The 23,873-nt window shown below is 37.8% G+C and overlaps 1 protein-coding gene across 1 annotated transcript in view; it reads right to left on the reverse strand.

Moving 5' to 3' along the window:
• Window positions 1–23,873, reverse strand: part of LOC102267793 (disintegrin and metalloproteinase domain-containing protein 18) — a 108,282-nt gene that overhangs the window by 53,077 nt on the left and 31,332 nt on the right. The window contains exons 11-13 of the mRNA XM_070364105.1: window positions 20,964–21,100; window positions 17,257–17,440; window positions 2,619–2,714 (exon numbers count right to left, since the gene is read on the reverse strand). Coding sequence (XP_070220206.1) covers window positions 2,619–2,714; window positions 17,257–17,440; window positions 20,964–21,100 — 417 coding nt within the window. The remainder of the gene's footprint in view (window positions 1–2,618; window positions 2,715–17,256; window positions 17,441–20,963; window positions 21,101–23,873) is intronic.

A 23,873-nucleotide genomic window follows, 5' to 3' on the forward strand; every position in this document is an offset into this window, starting at 1 on the left:
GCCAAAGATGTAGAAGGTCTATACAGTCAGCAAAAACAAGACCAGGAGCTGACTGTGACACAGACCATGAACTCCTTATTGCCAAATTCAGACTTAAATTGAAGAAAGTAGGGAAAACCACTAGACCATTAAGGTGTGACCTAAATCAAATTCCTTATGATTATACAGTGGAAGTGACAAATAGATTCAAGATCTATTTGATTAGATATGTTAGACAGAGTTCCTGAAGATCTATGAATGGAGGTTCATGACATTGTACAGCAGGCAGGGATCAAGACCATCCCCAGGGAAAAGAAATGCAAAAAGGCAAAATGGTTGTCTGAGGAGGCCTTACAAATAGCCGTGAATAGAAGAGAAGTAAAAGGCAAAGTAGAAAAGGAAAGATATACCCATTTGAATGCAGAATTCCAAAGAACAGGAAGGAGAGATAAGAAAGCCTGCCTCAGTGATCATTGCAAAGAAATAGAGGTAAACAATAGAATGGGAAAGACTAGAGATCTCTTCAAGAAAATTAGAGATACCAAGGAAACATTTCATGCAAAGATGGGCACAAAAAAGGACAGCAATGGTATGGACCTAACAGAAGCAGAAGATATTAAGAGGAGGTAGCAAGAATATACAGAAGAACTGTACAAAAAAAGATCTTCATGACACAGATAATCACAATGGTGTGATCACTCATCTAGAGCCAGACATCCTGGAATGTGAAGTCAAGTGGGACTTAGGAAACATCACTACAAACAAAGCTAGTGGAGGTGATGGAATTCCAGTTGAGCTATTTCAGATCTTAAGACAATGCTGTGAAAGTGCTGCACTCAATATGCCAACAAATTTGGAAATGCAGCAGTGGCCACAGGGCTGGAAAAGGTCAGTTTTAATTCCAATCCCAAAGAAAGGCAATGCCAAAGAATGTGCTAACTACCACCCTATTGCACTCATCTCACATGCTAGCGAAGTAATGCTCAAAATTCTCCAAGCCAGGCTTCAAGAGTACGTGAACTGTGAGCTTCCAGATGTCACGATGGATTTAGAAAAGGCAGAGGAACCAGGGATCAAGTTCTAACATTCGTTGGATCATGAAAAAAGCAAAAGAGTTTCAGAAAAACACCTACTTCTGCTTTATTGACTATGCCAAAGCCTTTGACTGTATGGACCACAATAAACTGTGGAAAATTCTTAAAGAGATGGAAATATTTGACTACCTGACCTGCCTCTTGAGAAATCTGTATGCAGGTCAGGAAGCAACAGTTAGAACTGGACATAGAACAACAGACTGTTTCCAAATCAGGAAAGGAGTACATCAAGGCTGTATAATGTCACCCTGCTTATTTTACTTATAGGCAGAGTACATCATGAGAAACGCTGGGCTGGAGGAAGCACAAGCTGGAATCAAGGTTGCCGGGAGAAATATCAATAATCTCAGATATGCGGATGATACAACCTTTATGGCAGAAAGCAAAGAACTAAAGAGCCTCTTGATGAAAGTGAAAGAGGAGAGTGAAAAAATTGGCTTAAAGCTCAACATTCAGAAAACTAAGATCGTGGCATCTGGTCCCATCACTTCATGGCAAATAGATAGGGAAACAGTGGAAACAGAGACAGACTTTGTTTTTGGTGGCTCAAAAATCACTGCAGATGGTGGCTGCAGCCATGAATTAAGACACTTGCTCCTTGGAAGAAAAGTTATGACTAACCTACACAGCATATTCAATAGCAGAGACATTAATTTGCTGATAAATGTCCATCTAGTCAAAGCTGTTTTTTCCAGTAGTTATACATTGATGTGAGGTTGAACTATAAAGAAAGCTGAGCACCGAAAAAACTGATGCTTTTGAACTGTGGTGTTGGAAAAGACTCTTGAGAGTCCCTTGGACTGCAAGGAGATCCAACCAGTCCATCCTAAAGGAAATCAGTCCTAACTATGCATTGGAAGGATTGATGCTGAAGCTGAAACTCCAATGCTCTGGCCATCTGATTCAAAGAACTGACTCATTGGAAAAGAGCCTGATGCTGGGAAAGATTGAAGGCAGGATGGGAAGGGGACAACAGATGATACGATGGTTGGATGGCATTACCGACTCAATGGACATGAGCTTGAGTAAACTCTGGGAGTTGGTGATGGACAGGGAGGCCTGGCGTGCTGCAGTCCATGGGGTCGAAAGGACATGCCTGAGCGACCGACCTGAACTGAACTGAACTGATACAGGGGCTATACGTGGTCACAAAAAGTTTGACACGACTCAGTGACTTTTACTTTCACACATTGTTTTTTACATTTGTCTGCTATTTCCGTTATATTTTTTCCGTTAGTCATTTGACTTTACAATTGCTTTAAGAGCTGATTTTTTTTTTTGTACTGGACTGTATATGTTTATTCTACTCTTTATCAGATAAATTAGAAGACGGTAAACTGAGGTTTCAGCATAATGTAGAATCAGCACTAATCTTAGATGTCTTCTTTATCTCATCATATTTGTCCTTACTGCCCGTAGTTGTTAATGAACTCTCTACTTTGTTCCACTGAATTTTTTCTGAAGTCTATCAATTCTGCATTAATTCAGTTCATACAGCATTCTATTATGACAGTTCAATCATCAACATAAATGTCGGAAACTCACCTCACATTTTGACGTACAGCATGATCCAGAAGCACACTGTACTGGGCCTTTCAGTTGACATGTATTATAATCACAGCAGTTCTTAAACTGACATTCCTAAAATTTCATAAGAAGAAATACCATTTTAGTTCCGCCACTTACTGGTTCTTGTTTCTCAGCTTCTACTTAGTACTCTATTGTGTTCAACTTTTCAACTATATAATATACTTATGTTTAGTGAAGCTTTATTATTTTACTATTTCTAGAATTCTCAAAGGCACATGCAACTATAAGAACTAAATCAATAATATCTAAAATAACAGTTGATCATTTGCATTGAATACTTAAAATATGTGGTAATTTATCAACTGGAATTATAATATGGAAATTAAAATTAATTTGGATATAACCTGGACATAAATATAACATGAAAATGGAAATGTAACATTTGAATTTCCGAGAGAAAACTTTTCCCAGCTCTCTTTTTAGTGACTTGTTTACTAAAATTTCCCTTTATGAATAAAGCTAAAAAAAAGTTAGGCTATATTTATATATATAACAAAAATATATTTAATATAGAGTCATGTACCACATTTTACTATAATGGAAATACATTGAAAAAAGGATTTTTTGACATATATATTTTTACAAGGTAAATAGCAGTCAACTATTATTTAAATTAGATGATAATTTTAAATGATGTTAACCAAATATTTTTCAAGTAAATGCATTGCATTTATATTATATATATATTTATATAATTTATATGTTATTTAATATTTTTATATTCTTAAAAATTTGTAAAATTAAATATCTTCCATTTACTAAAAAATCAAGTTTTAATGATTTTGTCCTTAATAAGGTTCTTCTTCATTTAAAATTTTTCAAATGTTTCCAATTTTTCTTATGTTTATGTGAATGGATATGTATTTGTAAATATTCCCATCATAGAAATAATATAGAAAATATGGAGTAAAACTCTGAAGTTGTGATCATATTCTGCAGTTTCCTCAGGTTCTCACTGAGTATCTTATCCTTAAAAAATGAGTTAGAGCATATAACTTTTTTCTGGATTCCATTTCAGTGTTTAATGTTCCAAAGTTCAATACCATTACATGAGTGTATGTGCATTTATGTATTCTTTCATGAAAAGGAAATAAGGATGCATGACCAAACAGTGTTTGTCAAAACTAATTATTAGCAATGTTTAATTTATAACAAGGTAATTTGCAAATGGTGCCTTATTTTTATAATTAGTTCTCTGATTACTGGTGTGTTTGAAAATGATTTTGCATTTTGTAAAATTTTGTTTATGAATAACCATTCCTTCTCACAATTTTCACCATTTTGCAGAAGGATTTTTGTTTATTCATTTTCCTTTTCCCCCCTTTAAATAGGAGTGGCTTTTTAAAAATCTCCGATTACCCTTTTCCTCCTCTCTTTGTTAATAACTTGTCCTTGAAGTCTATTTTTGTCTTATTAATGGTGTCTGTTTGTCATTTCCTGTAATTTGCAACTTTCTTCTTCCTTTATGACTATTGCATTTTATATCTCGTCACCAAGCCCTCCAACATGCCAAGACTATAAAATATTATCACTATTTTATTGATATTTTGTTGTTTTTTAAAACTTACAGATTTTTTTCCAGAAATGTACCCCTCCATATTTTGTGGGATATTTACTCTAGTATTTTACTCATCACTGTATTTGTGAATACAGGAATAAATAAATGCACACACCTGCATGTGTGTGTGTCAGCGCAAAAACAGCTTACACGTGTATAAAATGGGGGATATTTATAAAGATATAGGTGCCAATGCCATTCTCCCAAAATCCACCTGGGACACATCTGAGTTGAACAAGCTGGGTTTATTAATAGTTTCTGCAAAGGAAAACAAATGCCATGGGGAACTGTATATACCTCCATGAGAGTGTGTAATTAGAGGATTGAGGCTTAGGTAATTTGGGGAGGGTTTAAAGAGTCTGGAGTTTGCAAGACTAGATGCTGTCAGAAACCAGGAGTTCATCTATGATTGGGTATTTTAATAATTCTTATCTAGAAGAAGAAGGGGGCTTCCCAGGGGGCACAGTGGTAAAGAATTTCCCTGTCAAATGCAGGAGACAGGTTTGATCCTTGGGTCAGGAAGATCCCCTTGAATAGGAAATGGCAACCCATTCCAGTATCCTTGCCTGAGAAATTTCATGGACAGAGGAGCCTGGCAGGCTACAGTCCATGGGGTCACAAAAAGTCAGACACAACCTAGCGAATGGGCACACACAAACACAAGAATAAAGACAGTATTAATGCCAGGGTTGAAACTGGCAAAGAAGCAGGAATTACTCATTGGCCAGGAAAAGGGGGTGTTTGGTCACTATTGTAACTTGGACAATTTTCAGGTTTTACCCTTCTCAGAAATAAAGTGGAGGGCCTTGCTTAAAGAGTGCTTTTCTCTTTTTCCTTCATCCATTTTGATTACAGGTGTTGGTCTTGTATAAAATCATTCATTTTCAACAGGGGAACACTGCAGCCTGTCAGTGAGCAGCAGGCCAGCTCCTAGCAACATGGTAGCCCAGCTGATAATAGTTCAGATTCTGCATTTTCAGGGCTTGTTTCTCCCTTCCTAGTAGGGAATGCATTGAATTGATAACTCTTATGACAATAACTATTTTCACCCTGGAAATTAAATGTTATATATCTATATAACTTTTTCTTTTTTTTTTTTTTTAGTGATTTTTTTTAAATTTTATTTTTACAATATTGTATTAGTTTTGCCCAACATCGAAATGAAGAGTTAAATCAGTTGATAGACATAAATGCTGGCATATAAATAGATACAGATGTATAGATGTCAACTTTCATTTCTTAAGCCAATGGCCCAATATCACAGTGAGCCGAATTTAACAGCCTTGTAATATGTTTTGGTACTTTGTAAGGCAAAATTACCCCAAAATGAACTCATTTTCTAAAATGTTCCTTTGTAGTTGTCATTCATATGCAAAATCTAGGAGAAAACAAATAACAGACATAACAAAACTGAAACATACAGCTAGGGGTGGTTGTTTAGTCACTAAGTCGTATCCAGCTCTTGTCACCCCACGGACTGTCAGCCCTCTGGGTTTCTCTGTCCATGGGATTTCCCAGGCAAGAATACTGAAATGGGTTGCCATTTTCTTCTCCAGGGGATCTTCCCAACCCAGGGATCAAAGTCACCTCTCCTGCATTGGCAGACGGATTCTTTACCACTGAGCCCCCAAGGGAAGCCCACAGCTAGTGGTTACCAGGTAGCAAAGGGAAGAGAGGTAAGGGTAAAACAAGGGCATTAAGAGATACACACTACTATGTATAGAATAAATAAACAACAAGGATATATTATATAGCACAGAGAAATATAGCCATTATTTTTAAATAACTTTGATGGAGTACAGACTATAAAAATGTTTAAAACATCAAAAGTCCCTTTGTATTCTTCCCTAGTTCTCTTTAAGAAAAACTTTGGAATAAACCTTCCAAGTAACACTGTTCCTAATGGGGTATTTCAAATGCATCAAAGAGTCAGTCCTCACCCACTTGCACACATCCTATGCTATTATAATGAGAATTACATTCTCCGTGCATTCACTCAATCAACAATGTTTGTTGAGCCTGGAATATATATCAGATACTGTTCTGTGTGCTGGTGATGCAGCAATAACCAAGCCATGAACCATCTATTCCCTTTAATGTTATTTTGTTGTTGTTCTTTTGCCATCATCACCTTGTGCGTATGTGTGTATGTATATTTAATTTCCTATGCCACTGTTCCAAAACATTAAAATAGATTCATGCACTTGTTTAACTTATATTTCTAGATAAAATTTAGGATCTGCTTTGGCAGAAGAGTAGTTCAATTCAGGTTAAAACGGGTGTGTTGATTGGGATTTAATAAAGAGTAAATTGAATGCAATTTGACTTTAAAAAAACAGCTATTTATTGCAATTTCTGTGTTATCTTTCAGTTTTGTTAAATCATTTAGACTTTCAATGTACTGGAAAGAACTCATTAACTTTACACCAATTTGTTACATAGTTTTTTTTTTTTTTTTAAGAGTGTAGTAAACATGCCTCTGTTATTTCATTTTCTAATTATTTATTGACTTTTAAAAAATAAAGACTATTACTTTTTGTCTCAGGTATTCCACTATTGTACTCTAACAGCAATGACACTTTTTTTATTATCAAATATGATGGATCTACTTCTAATGAGTCACTATTATATATTAAATTTGTTATAAATTACTGCTAGAAAGTTTCTTAAAACTAATACTAAATTTTATTCTGAAGTACATTTTTGAAGAAGGAGTATTTAGTGTTAAAGATTCTTCCTCAGTTGTGATATGTTTTTCTTTGTTTAGTATAATAATCACATGGATAAGTTTAGTTTGTGTTCTTCCAGATAAACCTCAATTGGGCAGACTTTTCTTTTGATTATGTATGAATCTGTGCTTAGTCATTTAGTTGTGTCCGACTCTGTGACCCCATGGATTCTAGCCTACCAGGCTCCTCTGTCCCTGGGGATTCTCTAGGCAAGAATACTGGTGTGGGTTGCCATGCCCTCCTCCAGGGGATCTTCCCAACCCAGGGATCGAACCTGGGTCTCCCACACTGCAGGCAGATTCTTAACCATGAATTTACTTGTCAATATTTATCATAGAAAACTCGCATCTATGTTTGTTACACTAGACTATAGTGTGTGTTTGTGTGTGTGACTTCGTAATACTGAATTTTTCTTTACTATTAAAATTAGTCAACAATTTTACGTTTACTATCTGCCAACTAGTTCAAACTATAAGCTCTCCAAATGTAGTTGGCAGATCTTGGGAGATATCTAAAATATTTTTAATGATGTCTATAAAGCCAACAAATTCTTAATAATAATTAGACTTTATTTGTCTTTTATATTGTGTTGATATTTGCGTTGATTGGGTAAAAGCAATTGTATATGAAACTGCTGGAGGTCTAGTTTAAATCAAAGCTTTTGGTCATTGTATTATTCATCATCATGTACTCAACAGCTTCATTTAAGGAGGTCTTTGGTAAAGAAGTAAAAAACTACTAAATTTGTTGAATTTTAACCTTTGAACATTCCTCTAATATCGTGTGACAAACGGAGACCGTTCATAAGCACCTTTTATGCATAATCACAATATATTCTCCATTACTATAGATTCTCAAGGAAAACACTTTTATGATCATTTGCATTGCAGATTGACTAGTCACATGTACCATAGAAAGCGTTTTTACTTGTAAGAACAACTGACAGATAAACCACGGTTTTTCAGGCTCAGGTATTTGGCGACATTTTCTTAAAAGTGAATGAAGTATGCCTGTTACTCTAAGGAAAACAACTGAATTTGAATCTTTCAAGTGAAAATTAGAATTTTGGAAAATTTTACCATCCACAGAGCCTTCATTTTTCCATTACTTTTCTGATGATATTAGTGATGATATTAATGAATATGAAAATTGTCAATATTTAGAAACTGCATAATTCAGTGAAACAGCATTAGAAATTAGAAAATTATATGCATGCCAAAGGTACACTTGAAGTGTGATATAGACCAGTGGGTTTTAGCATAATAGGATATAAATAATCCACTAATTTTGGTTTTACAATTAAGAATGCAACTATTAGAAATTTTCACTTTTCAAGTTTGGTGTAGTAACAAAGTAGAATATACACAATTTTCTGAAAAGCTGGTAAAATCCCCTTCTATTTTATAACTCTATATTTGTTTGAGGATGAATTTATACACATTAGGATTGCATCTGGAGATGATAAATTTGAAGAGAAAACACTATCTCATCAATATCAATTCCTCCAATCTTACAATAAAGATTCTTTTTGAATTTGTTAAATATTTCCATGATTTCTCCTAGCAATGCTTTGCAGTTTTTTATTCCATGGTCCTGTACATATTTTACTGGACACATTCTTAAACATTTCATGTTTCTTAGTTCTGTTGTAAATGGTGTCTTAACATTTCTTTTTCTAATTTATTGCTGATATAAAGAAGTCTCTTTATTTTTGTGAACTATGGAAACACTGACCTTGATAAATGCACTTTTACAGACAAATTATAATTTATTTCTGGATTATTTCAGGTCTTAATGTTACATAATCATATTATTAGGGATGAAGTTACACTTCCGATTGTTAAATATTTTCTTTTCCTGCTTTGCTTTGCTGGCTGGTGCATCACAGTCAAAATCAAGTATGAAAGATAATAGGGGGCATCATGCCTCATTACGGAGTTCAGGGAGAAAGACCATCATGTATATGATGTTAACTATAAGATTTTATAGACACCTTCCCCTATAATACAGTAAGTTCCCTTTTAATAGAAGATTATTATCTCTCCACTGAGATAATCACACTTTAAAATTCCTTAAAAAAACCAATAAATTCTGTAATGTGTGTGCTAGTGCATGTGTGCAGATTTCATTACATTCAGTTTATATCTTTTACTGAGAATTCTGTGATCATAATTAGCTTCCAATTAAAATAAATAAATTTATATTAAAAAAAGTGAAAGGTAAAAAAAAGAAATATGGGCATACATAAATCCATCCTTGAAATAGTCTCATTAGATATTTAATCAAAGATTTGTGTGTATGTATGTGTGTGCGTGTGTGTTTGTGTGTTTAGTTCTGTACTACTGTTTTCCACCCCATGGACTGTAACTTAACAGGTTCCCCTGTCCATGGGATTTCCCAGGCAATAATACAGGAGTAACTTGCCATTCCCTACTCTAGGGAATCTTCTGGACACAGGGATAGAACTTCCATGTCTTGCAACTCCTGCATTGGCAGGCAGATTCTTTACTACTGTGCCACCTGGGAAGCCCTTTAATTAAGGTTATCTTATCCTTAAAAATGAATTACAGCATATAGCTTTTTTCTATACTCTAGGTAATGTTGCATAAAATCAGTATAATTTCTTAATTTTTTATTTTCACCAGTAAAGACAACTGGTATGAACTTTTCTAAGGTTTAAAATTATGCACATTATTTACTTAAAATATATAAGGCTATTCACATATTTTTTTCTACTCATGTTGTCCTTTGTTCAGTTCAGTTCAGTTACTCAGTCATGTCTGACTCCTTGCGAACCCATGGACAGTAGCACACCAGGCTTCCCTATCCATCACCAATTCCGGGAGCTTGTTCAAACTCATATCTGCCAAGTCAGTGATGCCATCCAACTATCTCATCCTCTGTTGTCCCCTTCTCCTCTTGCCTTCAATCTTTCCCAGCATCAGGGTCTTTTCTAATGAGTCAGTTCTTTGCATCAGGTAGCCAAAGTAATAGAACCAAAGTAACAGCATCAGCCCTTCCAATGAATATTCAGGACTGATTTCCTTTAGGATTGACTGGTTGGATCTCCTTGCAGTCCAAGGGACTCTCAAGAACCTTCTCCAATACCACAGCTCAAAACCATCAATTCCTCGGTGCTCAGCTTTCTTTATGGTCCAAATCTCACATCCATACCTGACTACTGGAAAAACCGTAGCTTTGACTAGACAGACATTTGTTGGCAAAGTAATGTCTCTGCTTTTTAATATGCTGTCTAGATTGGTCTGAAGAAGGAAACGGCAACCCACTCCAGTATCCTTGCCTGGAAAATCCCTTAGATGGGGGAACTTGGTAGGCTACAGTTCATGGGGTCGCAGAGAGTCAGACACGACTGAGTGACTTCACTTTCTTTCTTTTTCTAGACTATAGTCACAGATGGAGAAGGAAATGGCAACATACTCCAGTATTCTTGCCTAGAGAATCCCATGGACAGAGGAGTCTGGTGGGCTGCTGTCCCTAGGGTCACACAGAGTTGGACACAACTGAAGCGACTTAGCTGCAGCAGCAGCAGCTTGGTTGGTCATAGATTTTCTTCCAAGCAGCAAGCATCTTTGAATTTCATGGCTGCAGTCACCATCTGCAATGATTTTGGAGCCCAAGAAAATAAAGTCTGTCACTGGTTCCATTGTTTCCCCATCTATTTGCCATGAAGTGATGGGACCAGATCCCTTGATCTTCATTTTGTGAATGTTGAGTTTTAAGCCAGGTTTTTCACTCTCCTCTTTCACTTTCATCAAGAGGCTCTTTAGTTTCTTTTTGCTTTCTGCCATAAGGGTGGTGTCATCTGCATATCCAGGGTTATTGATATTTCTCCCAGAAATCTTGATTCCAACTTGTGTTTCATCCAGCCTGGCATTTCACATGATGTACTCTGCATATAAGTTAAATGAGCAGGGTGACAATACACAGCCTTGACATACTCCTTTCCCAATTTGGAACCAGTCCATTGTTCCATGTCCAGTTCTATCTGTTGCTTCTTGACCTGAATCCAGATTTCTCAGGAGGCAGGTAAGATGGTCTGGAATTCCCATCTCTTGAAGATTGTTCCACAGTTTGTTGTGATCCACACAGTCAAAGGCTTTAGCATAGTCAATGAAGACGTTTTTCTGGAATTCTCTTGCTTTTTCTTTGGATGCTGGCAGTTTGGTCTCTGCTTCCTCTGCCTTTTCTAAATCCAGGTTGAACATGTGGAAGTTCTCTGTTCATAGACTGTTGAAGCCTAGGCTGGAGAATTTTGAGCATTACTTTGTTAGGGTTTGAGATTAGTGCAATTGTAAATGCTGTTTGTTTGTTTTTTCCTGGTTGTTAAATTTATTAGTACAATGTTTGTGATGCCATCCTACTATTTTTTCATGTCATATTATAAGACATACCGTGTTGTCTCATCTTTAAGTACTGTTATTCATGATTTTTTTCCTTTACTCATGTTAGTAGAGTCTTACCCATTTTATTTATTTATAACAAGAACTTGCACTTGGGTGTAGGATGCTTGGATACAGAAGCTATGTTGACTATGAAGGTGTTTTGGGTCTTCTGATCAGCCCTGTTAGATCTGCTAACTAATCATTCTGCAATGGCCTTGGTTTTCATTACATTCCATTTTCATGTAATTCAAATTACTTTCTACTTTGCCTATTGATTTCTTCGTCAAGAATACATTCTGCTTGCTAATTTCTATCCTGGTAATTTCAGGTGTTTATATTTATCCTTTCCCATTCTTGTAGTTCTTACTCCACATATTGGGGAACCCAGGTGAAGATCTGTCACCTTCTCATTGTCACCTCAATATGTCACAGAAGAACTAGCAACATGACCACAGGTTAGGCTAAGGAACCTACTGGATCTACTCTAAGATGGATTTTACCAAAGATGCCAGGTACCACTTGGATTCTCTACATGCCTATGCTATCCATGCTGGTGCTTTGGTTCCTCTTTGTAAGCCTCTTGAGTAAAGATGCTCTGTGCATCATTCTATAACGATCTGGGTCTTCCCCAGTGAACAGCTACAGCAAACAGCTGGAGGTCACTATGGAGGGGAATCACTGAGGAAATTGCTGCTTTATATCCTTACTGGGGCTACTGTAGGATCTCAACCTCAACTTCAACAATGAGCTCTGGCTCTGAAACTGGCTTGGTTGCATAAATTTAGCAAGGAATTGTGAATTTCCATTAGTAATATTTGACAACAGCCCTTTGTTCCCTTCTTGTTTTCAGCTACACACATCAAGGAGTCTCATCATTGACCACCCAGATCTCTCTTAACCACAGCTGCTTGGCCTCAGCTATTTTGGAATTCAGCAATCCCTAGTGACATTGAATGCCCAATTCCATACTGGTACTACCAACCACCAACCCTAGTCTATAGAAGAAAGCTACCACCGAGATTTTCAGCAATGTTGGAATCTCCTTGGAAATGCATTTCTTCATTGCTTTAGTGAAAGGGGTGCACTCTGGGCCACTCAAATAATTAGGTGCTAGTTTTTGTATTAAAATATGGCCACTACTCAACTTTTGACTCTTCCTGTGTTACTCCATTAAGGTAGTTCTGGCATAACAACCTCATTTATTATAGTCAAGATTGTTTCCCATCTTCAAGGCTCCACCCAGCAGCAAATCAAGGCTGGCCCTAGGTTATCTTGGATGAAAGGATACTCGCATTCACTCAGTTGTGTCCAACCCTTTGCAGTCTGATGGACTGTAGCCCACCAGGCTCCTCTGTCCATGACGTTTTCCAGGCAAGAACACTGGAGTGGGCTACCATTCCCTTCTCCAGGGGATCCTCCCAACGGAGGGATCGAGCTTGCTTCTCTTGTACCTCCTGCATTGCAGGCAGATTCTTGACCAATGAGCCACCTGGGAAGTCCCCTAGTATGAAAGTGCTCAGTCGTGTCTGACTCTTTGCAACCCCATGGACTGTATAGTCCATGGAATTCTCCAGAACAGAATACTGGAGTGGGTAGCCTTTTCCTTTTCCAGGGGATCTTCCCAACCCAGGGGTCGAACCCAGGTCTCCTTCATTGCAGGCAGATTTTTACCAGCTGAGCAACAAGGGAAGTCCCCTACCAAGGCATTAAATCCTAATTCACTGGACAGCATCCCCCTGTCAATACCTTACCTAGGCTTATATTTCAATATCTTGGGGCCAATATCCTTGATATCTCTCCCTGGCATGTTCTCCATGTTCTTGTCCACACATATTAGCAAATTCTACAATTCAAAGAAATAACCTCTTTATTCCAGTAGCATAGAGTGTGTCTTCACTTGGGCTGCGTTTAGACTTGACACTAACTGGTGGTCTGGTACCAAAGGAATGCAGAGACAGATCTTGAGAAGAACAGGCATCCTCTTGTGAGACATCCATCTCATGTAAGTCTCTGTGGTCCACACACAATGTGATGCTCTGCTCCACCAGGAGGCGGGCAGTAACTTCACAGCCCAGGGGCTTCTGAGGAATCTGGAGGTTTAAGTTTCTCAAGTGCATCTATTCAAATATGCCAAGTCCAGAAATGAGTACATGAGTACCTATTACTATGTGGCCAGCATGAAATACACTTTCAGGATCATATATTTTTTTCTATTAATTTTTTTTTTTTTTTGGCTTCGCTGGGTCTTCATTGCTGCACGTGCACTCTCTCTAGTGGCGGTGCATAGGCTTCTCATTGCGGCGGCATCTCTTGTTGCGGAGCTCAGGCTTTAGAGCCTTCAGGCTATGGTGGTTGCGGCTACCGGGCTCTAGAGCACAGGCTCAGTAGTTGTGGCACACAGGCTTAGTTGCCCTGTGGCATGTGGATTTTTCCTGAACCAGTGATGGAAACTGTCTTTTGCATTGGCAAGTGGATTCTTCACTGCTGAGCCACCAGGGAAGCTCCAGAATCCTGAGTATCTGCTTCCTAGGACAATTTCTGATTCAGCTAATGTGCTTTGAGTTTCCCAGAAAGAGACTCTGAAACAAGGATTGTCATTGTGGTGGTTTAGTTGCTAAACTGTGCTCAACTCTTTTATGACTGTAGCCCACCAGGCTCCTCTGTCCATGGGATTTCCCAGGCAAGCATACCGGAGTGAGTTGCCACTTCCTTCTCCAGGTGATCTTCCCAACCCACAGATCAAATGCACATCTCCTGTACTGGCAGGCGGATTCTCTACCACTGAGCCACCTGGAAAGCCTGCAATAAGGATGCATATTAGTAATTTATTTGGAAGGTGTATTATTTTCCTACTGATGCTTTTATAAATGACCACAAACTCAGTGGTCAAACTTAAAAATTACACAAGCTAATTTTATCATACTTTCTATAAGTCAGAATTTCAGATGGGTAATCTAGGTTAGGTTATTGCTTGCAGTCTCACAAATGTAAAACCACAATCTGGAGAATAAGCATCCTGTTGCTTTGGTAGCTATCAGCCAAGGACTAGTCTTTTCTCCAAGAAAATACCAACATTTCTTCTTATTCTCCCATGTGTCTTCCTTCAGCAGTAGCAGTTTGAGTCCCTCTCACTTTCCAAGGCTTTTTGAGCCCCTTTGTGTAACAGCTCTCTGATTTCACCTGGAAAACAGTCTGTTTTTGAGGGCTCATGTGCTTAGACTGGACCCACCCAGATAATCCAGAATAATGTCCCTTCTTTAAGGTCCATATGCTTAATTACTTCTGCAAATTACCTTCTGCCATGTAATATGCACACCCACAAATTCCAGGGATTTGAGAGCAGATGTATTTGAAGGTCCATTCTGCTTACACCAAAGCACTGGCATGGGATATTAGGGAAGGGAAGCAAGCTAACACATGTCAATTTTGTGAGCTCCTGTAAGATATGGCTCCTATAAGATAAAGCTAAATCTCACAAGTATCATTCCATTGTATATATATATCACATCTTTTTTATCCATTTATCTGTCGATGGACATGTACATTGCTTCCACGCCTTGGCTATTGTAAACAGGCTATAATAAACATTAGAGTGCATGTATCTTTTTAAATTATGATTTTCTCTGGATATATACCCAGCAGTGGGATTGTAATACCATGGAGTATTATTTATCCATTAAAAAGAATGAAATAATGCCATTTGCAGCAACATGGATGGACCTAGAGATTGTAATGCTGAGTGAAGTAAGTCAGACATAGACGATGAAATATCATATGACATCCCTGATATGTCATATGAACCTAAAAAGAAATGATACAAATGAACTTACGTACAAAAGAGAAAGAGACTCACAGACTTAGAGAACCAACTTGTGGTTGTCAGTGCACACCACTATATTTAAAATGAATAACCAACAAGGACCTACTGTATAGCCCATGGAAATTTGCTCAATGTTATGTGGCAGCTTGGATGGGAGGGGAGTTTGGGGAGAATGAATATATATGTATGTGTGTATATATATACACACACACATATATATATGCTGGTAAGTCACTTCAGTCATGTCCGACTCTGTGCAACCCCATAGATGGCAGCCCACTAGGCTCCCCTGTCCCTGGGATTCTCCAGGTAAGAACACTGGAGTGGGCTGCCATTTCCTTCTCCAATGCATGAAAGTGAGAAGTGAAAGTGAGTCGCTCAATGCTTTCCGACCCTCAGCGACCCCATGGACTGCAGCCTACCAGGCTCCTCCGTCCATGGGATTTTCCAGGCAAGAGTACTGGAGTGGGGTGCCATTGCCTTCTCCAACATATATATATATATAACTGAATCCCTTCACTGTTCACCTGACACTATCACAATATTGCTAATTGGCTATAATCCAATACAAAATAAAAAGTTAAAATTAAAAAATATCCCACAGATACCTCTGGGAAACAATAGAGTTGGGGACAGAAAACATTTTTTGTAAAGGATGAAAGAGCAAATAGTTTCAGTTTTGTAGAGATGCTATGCCATATGGTCTCTGTTGCAACTATTCAACTCCATTGTTATAGCACAAAAAGAGTCATAGACAACATGCCAACATATAAGCATGGCTGCATTCCAATAAAGTACCATTTATAAAAGTGAATGGCAGCTGAATTTGGTCCACTGGCTATAGTTTGTAGAACTCTGATGCAGAGCATGCTTTAGAGAATTTCCTCATGCAGAGCAAACAATTGGGGACATTATCCACAATCCTAATTATCTGAGGGCTGATTGCTAGTCCTGAGTACATTAAGTTCTCCTTGATAACTGCCCAAGTATTCCACTCTATTGAGGACAGAACAAACACTACATCACAAAGTATCAGGTACATGAAGCAAAAACATGCTGCAGGAATAATCAGTGCCAGGGAAATATGGTGGAGCACTGTCAGCATATGCTATAGTTATCGGTCTATCTGTAGCCTGCAGTTGCAGAAACTCACATTGTGTAGATTTAGCCCTAGATTATGCCACTTCATTTTATCTTTCATTAAAAATATCAGATTTGTCAAGTAACTGGCACATATTCAGGGGTAGGTCAATGCAAGATGTTAATAGTGCTATTTGGCAAAAAACTAAGATGACACTGGAAAATCTGAGATAGCCAGAAAACATATATACATATATACGCACACACACACACATACATACGTACATATAAGGAAATGGTAGATGGTTAAGAGAATTTGTAAGGATTTAAGTTACACAAATGAGTAGCGGTTAGCTATTTTTGTTGGTGGATGAGAAAGTCATATAGCTGCTGGGGGAGTAATCATGAAGAAATTTTATTTAAATAGGGGGGATTGTTAAATATTAGAAAATAATGATAGCATAACAAACTAAATATCTGGTCCTATCAGTTGAGAATAGTGTTAATTGCGCATTTGGTTGACGGAGATATAGTATAATAGATTCTATATTTATCTTTAGAAAGATTATAAAGAACAAATTTTGATCATCCTGAAACCTGGAAATATATGAATATTTGAGAATAATTAAGAAAAACCCATTATAATGTTTAAACATTCTCTCAATGACAAAAGACAGAAAAACGCTGGATCAAGTTCGGAAGTTTATAAAGAAAACAGAGACTGAAGTCATAAGATTTAGGCTAAAAGAGATTTCATTTAGTACACATACTCAAAAATTCTCTGCTGGCATAATTGGGAATGGTGTGTACAAACCCAGATTTCATGACTACTCATCTTCTCAGTTGAAGAGGTATGTGGAAGTGATTCATACATCTTAATTTATCCTCATTTTTATATCTTAATTCTACTGAAGACTTAGTTGCATATATTATTCCATATATACCATGGTTGCTTATCAGAAACATACAAAATTGTGCTCAGATTTCAGTCTTAATCACTCACCTGTTCACTGCCACAGTCACATTCTTCATGAGCTTCCAAAATCCCATTACCACACACTGATTGATTTTGATAGAATGGTTTCAATATTGAAAACTTCTGAAAACACTGAGCTTCAAATGTTGAAACAAAATATCTATATTCATGCATGCTACAGTTGCTAAAAATCTTTACACCACTGGAAAGTCTAAAATGAAATAATCCTCAGGTTAAATAAAACTAGCTAATAAAACCACATCTAAACAAGCATCATATATAATATGAATATAATATATATATGTACCATATATAATGTGAATATAATATATATGCACCATATATCATATGCACCATATATAATGCATCATATATAATATGAATTGTATGATGCACCAAACAAAAAACTAATGCTTTTTGGTGGAGACAGTGTCAATCTTGGCTAAGTTTTTAGAATTTTGTTTTTAATTGGAGGATAATTACTTTACAATATGGTGATAATTTCTGTCATACATCAACACAAATGAGCCACAAGCACACACATGTCCACTCCTCTTAAACCTCCCTCCCAGTTCCCTCCCCAACCCACCCCTCTAGGTTGTCACAGAGCACCAGCTTTGGATTCCCTGCATTAATACAGCAAATTCCCACTGGCTATCTATTTTACAGATGGTAATGTGTATGTTTCAATCTACTTACTCTTAACATTCTATCACAATAAATGGATTTATCCAGCTCAGACTTAAATTGAAGAAAGTAGGGAAAACCACTAGACCATTCAGGTATGACCTAAATCAAATCCCTTATGATTATACAGTGGACGTGAGAAATAGATTTAAGGGCCTAGATCTGATAGATGGAGTGCCTGATGAACTATGGAATGAGGTTCGTGACACTGCACAGGCGACAGGGATCAAGACCATCCCCATGAAAAAGAAATGCAAAAAAGCAAAATGGCTGTCTGGGAAGGCCTTACAAATAGCTGTGAAAAGAACAGAAGTGAAAAGCAAAGGAGAAGAGGAAAGATATAAACATATGAATGCAGAGTTCCAAAGAATAGCAAGAAGAGATAAGAAAGCCTTCTTCAGCGATCAATGCAAAGAAATAGAGGAAAACAACAGAATGGGAAACACTAGGGATCTCTTCAAGAAAATCAGAGATACCAAAGTAACATTTCATGCAAAGATGAGCTCGATAAAGGACAGAAATGGTATGGACCTAACAGAAGCAGAAGATATTAAGAAGAGATGGCAAGAATACACAGAAGAACTATACAAAAAAGATCTTCACAACCCAGATAATCACGATGGTGTGATCACTGACCTAGAGCCAGACATCCTGGAATGTGAAGTCAAATGGGCCTCAGAAAGCATCACTACGAACAAAGCCAGTGGAGGTGATGGAATTCCAGTTGAGCTATTCCAAATCCTGGAAGATGATATGTGAAAGTGTTGCACTCAATATGCCAGCAAATTTGGAAAACTCAGCAGTGGCCTCAGGATTGGAAAAGGTCAGTTTTCACTCCAATCCCAAAGAAAGGCAATGCCAAAGAATGCTCAAACTACTGCACAATTGCACTCATCTCACATGCTAGTAAAGTAATGCTCAAAATTCTCCAAGCCAGGCTTCAGCAATATGTGAACCGTGAACTTCCTGATGTTCAAGCTGGTTTTAGAAAAGGCAGAGGAACCAAAGATCAAATTGCCAACATCTGCTGGATCATAGAAAAAGCAAGAGAGTTCCAGAAAAACATCCATTCCTGCTTTATTGACTATGCCAAAGCCTTTGACTGTGTGGATCACAATAAACTGTGGAAAATTCTGAAAGAGATGGGAATACCAGACCACCTGACCTGCCTCTTGAGAAATTTGTATGCAGGTCAGGAAGCAACAGTTAGAACTGGACATGGTACAACAGACTGGTTCCAAATAGGAAAAGGAGTTCCTCAAGGCTGTATATTGTCACCCTGTTTATTTAACTTATATTCAGAGTACATCATGAGAAACGCTGGACTGGAAGAAACACAAACTGGAATCCAGATTCCCAGGAGAAATACCAATAACCTCAGATATGCAGATGACACCACCCTTATGGCAGAAAGTGAAAAGGAACTCAAAAGCCTCTTGATGAAAGTGAAAATGGAGAGTGAAAAAGTTGGCTTAAAGCTCAACATTCAGAAAATGAAGATCATGGCATCTGGTCCCACCACTTCATGGGAAATAGATGGGGAAACAGTGGAAACAGACTTTATTTTTCTGGGCTCCAAAATCACTGCAGATGGTGACTGCAGCCATGAAATTAAAAGACGCTTACTCCTTGGAAGGAAAGTTATGACCAACCTAGACAGCATATTCAAAAGCAGAGACATTACTTTGCCAACAAAGGTTCATCTAGTCAAGGCTGTGGTTTTTCCTGTGGTCATGTATGGATGTGAGAGTTGGACTGTGAAGAAGGCTGAGCACCGAAGAATTGATGCTTTTGAACTGTGGTGTTGGAGAAGACTCTTGAGAGTCCCTTGGACTGCAAGGAGATCCAACCAGTCCATTCTGAAGGAGATCAGCCCTGGGATTTCTTTGGAAGGAATGATGCTAAAGCTGAAACTCCAGTACTTTGGCCACCTCATGCGAAGAGTTGACTCATTGGAAAAGACTCTGATGCTGGGAGGGATTGGGAGCAGGAGAAGAAGGGGACGACAGAGGATGAGATGGCTGGATGGCATCATTGACTCGATGGACATGAGTCTGAGTAAACTCCGGGAGTTGGTGATGGACAGGGAGGCCTGGTGTGCTGCGATTCATGGGGTCGCAAAGAGTCGGACACAACTGAGTGACTGATCTGATCTGATTAAAAGTCAGCCCCTCTACTTAAGCACTAGATCCTACATTCTCTCCTACATTACTCCATGATTTTGCTCCTGTGTTCCTTGTATCCAACATCATCATCTTTTCCTCCTCTTCTCTTTATTTTGATCAATCTATAGATATGTCATATCTCCCATCAATAAAATCTCTCCTTTGATTATAAATTCCACTCCATAATCACGAAAATGTCATCTATGTCTATTATCTCCATTTTATGCCTCCCACAGAGTTCATCCAGTTCCTTAAAAATAACCTAAAATATTGACTGGAATTGTACTGAATGGATGAACTTCTGGAAAAATTAGACATTTTATAGTAAGTCGTCTATTTCCTTAGTGCTGGTACACAGACTAGTTTTCAAGATTGATCACCCTGATGAATTTTCTGATATTGTTGTTCTGATGGTACACTGACTGATTCTGCTGCCTTTGCGTAGGTAGTCAATCATACTATCTGCAAATACGGACATCTACTTTCTTCTTCAAATCTTTTCTTCTTTTTTGTTCCCCTCAGTATAATAGCCAAAGGGACCAGTGCTATGTTACATTGCCAAGGGTGATTTTGCTTTGAACAACAGATACAACAACAATATAAACATCAAAACTATCTGTGTGAATACAATATTTCATAGCCCTCATAAGTCTTTACATTTTTCCTCGAATTCCCTTTAGTGAATATTTCATTATTATGGGATCCACTACTTTCTGGAGTCTTGTGTCACATGGACAAATTCACTAGTGTGATTTCTCGTCTTGCACATTCCTTCCCAATTTTTGATGTGGGATTGAGTATAAAATATAAATTCTTCACATGTTGTAATCAACTGCACAAACATGTGCGTGACATTAATTTGAGAGGAAAAACAAGGCTTACACTGCTTCATGGTTCATTATGCACTTAGCTGTTGGACAGGAACACTCCTGGATGTCATCATATGCTAACCCTATTTTAAGGCCAAGTAGTTGAGCTATAATAACTGAAAATCCCTCCAATGTTATTGTGCCTGGATACTGAAATAAAGAAAGTTGAAGAGAAAACCAACATATGAGAAGAAAATGAAAGCAAGTAATACATCAAAAGAGCTTTGTTCCTATAAAATTTTATATTTTAATACTTTTCCATGTTGACCAGATTTATACTTCATTTTGATAAATCATCAATCTGAATATCCATACTAGTTAATTTATTAAAGAGCATGAGATAAGGTAAAATGTAATCAAACACATTTAACTTTCTTATTAAATCAATTCTTTCAATTAACAAATATAGTTCAATATAGACATAGGTCAGGCACTATGATAAAAAAGATGAGAATATAGTGGCATGTATGAAAAGAAGGAACTTTGTCCACACTTGGAGCATATTTTACAGAAGGGGGGAAAGAAAATTAGTTGGAAAGTAACAACAAACCTACCAGATATAAAGAAAGCATGGAAAGTGCTCTAAAGAAATGGAATTCTTCAACAGAGAATTCTGAGGAGGGGCATAACTGTATAGTTCAGATAGTTAGAAAATTCTATTTGTGGCATTGATGCTTAGGATGAGATACAAAGCTTGGGAAATGACCCACCATTATGAATAGTGGTAGCAAGCTTGTTTGGGAACCTGTTCAAAGGTTGTAGTATAATGAGTGAAGTAAAGAAATGATAGGGTGGAAGTTCAAGACACAAGCAAGGCCATGGTAAAGAAATCTTGAGTGAGATGTCAGCCCAAAGAGACTGACAGAAGTGTAGAATAGCATTTCACATGAATGAAATGAAAATTTCATTCATTTCATAAATAAGTGTAATTTATTTATGTAAATAAATGTATTTATTACATTTATTTAATAATTACAAAATTTTTAGAAATTACAAACAAAATTTTTTTAGAACTTCCCAGTTTTTCTATATCAAAAAAATTATGAGTAAAATTTAATTCATACCCTAAATAAAGATATTGTGTGTGTGTGTGCATGGTATAAAGCATGGTCACTCAGTTGATGAGACTGGATTATATACTTGAAAACTGTCAAGAGAGTGGGTCTTAAGCATTTTAACAAATAAAGTGGATTGATGGATATATTGATTAATTTTTGGAATCATTCCATAACTAGTATCAAATTATCACATTGTTCAGTTCAGTTGCTCAGTCATGTCCAACTCTTTGTGACCCCATGAGCCACAGCACGCCAGGTCTCCCTGTCCATTACCAACTCCCATAGCCTACCCTAACTCACGTCCATTGAGTCGGTGATGCCATCCAACCATCTCATCCTCTGTCGTCCCCTTTTCCTCCTGCCCCTAATCCCTCCCAGCATCAGGGTCTTTTCAAATGAGTCAGCTCTTCGCATCAGGTGGCCAAAATATTGGAGTTTCAGCTTCAACATCAGTCCTTCCAATGAACACTCAGGACTGATCTCCTGTAGGATGGACTGGTTGGATCTCCTTGTAGTCCAAGGGACTCTCAAGAGGCTTCTGCAACACCACAGTTCAAAAGCATCAATTCTTCGGTGCTCAGCTTTCTTTATAGTCCAACTCTCACATCCATACATGACCACTGGAAAAACCATAGCCTTGATTAGACAGACCTTTGTTGGCAAAGTAATGTCTCTGCTTTTTAATATGCTGTCTAGGTTGGTCATAACTTTCCTTCCAAGGAGTAAGCATCTTTTAATTTCATGGCTGCAGTCACCAACTGCAGTGATTTTGGAGCCCCCCAAAATTAAGTCTGACACTGTTTTCACTGTTTCCCCGTCTATCTGCCATGAAGTGATGGGACCAGATGCTGTGATCTTTGTTTTCTGAATGTTGAGCTTTAAGCCAACTTTTCCACTCTCCTCCTTCAGTTTCATCAAGAAGCTCTTTAGTTCTTCTTTACTTTTTGCCATAAGGGTGGTGTCATCTGCACATCTGAGGTTATTGATATTCCTCCTGGCAATCTTGATTCCAGCTTGTGCTTCCTCCAGCCCAGCGTTTCTCATGATGTACTCTGCATATAAGTTAAATAAGCAGGGTGACAATATACAGCCTTGAATACTTCTTTTCCTATTTGGAAAAGAAGTTCTGTTGTTCCATGTCCAATTCTAAGTGTTGCTTCCTGACATGCCTACAGGTTTCTAAAGAGGCAGGTCAGGTGGTCTGGTATTCCCATCTCTTTCAGAATTTTCCACAGTACACTTTAATTATATAAGTATTTTATTTGTCAATTATGTCTCAGTAAAGCTAGAAAGTGAAAGTGAAAGTCATTCAGTCGTGTCTGACTCTTTATACAGTCCATGGATTATACAGTCCATGGAATTCTCCAGGCCAGAGTACTGGAGTGGCTACCTTTCCCTTCTCCAGGGGATCTTCCCAAACCAGGGATCAAAGCCAGGTCTCCCTCATTGCAGGTGGATTCTTTACCAGCTGAGCCACAAGGGAAGCCCAAGAACACTGGAAGGGTAGCCTGTCCCTTCTCCAGGGAATCTTCCCTATCCAGGAATTAAACAGGGGTCTCCTGCATTGCAGGTGGATTCTTTATCAGCTGACCTATCAGGGAAGCCAATAAAGCTGGGGGTGGGTAGGAAGAGTTGTGTGGTGTGTGTGTTTGCATGTACACAAATACAGGGAGAAAACAGAGAAGAAAATGAATATGGTACAGGTTCAGTAGAGACTTAGAATCTATAATATAGAATATAATAGATACTTCAGGTGGTGAAGAAGTTGGAGTCCACCTGGGATTAACAGAAGCTTTTAGCATTGGTCAGGAGTCTATGCTCAGAGAAAACTAAAAAGAGTTTATGTGACTTTTAGACTGAGGCCA

The sequence above is a fragment of the Bos mutus genome, chromosome 27, assembly GCF_027580195.1.
Source record: "Bos mutus isolate GX-2022 chromosome 27, NWIPB_WYAK_1.1, whole genome shotgun sequence".
Classification (NCBI taxonomy): domain Eukaryota; kingdom Metazoa; phylum Chordata; class Mammalia; order Artiodactyla; family Bovidae; genus Bos; species Bos mutus.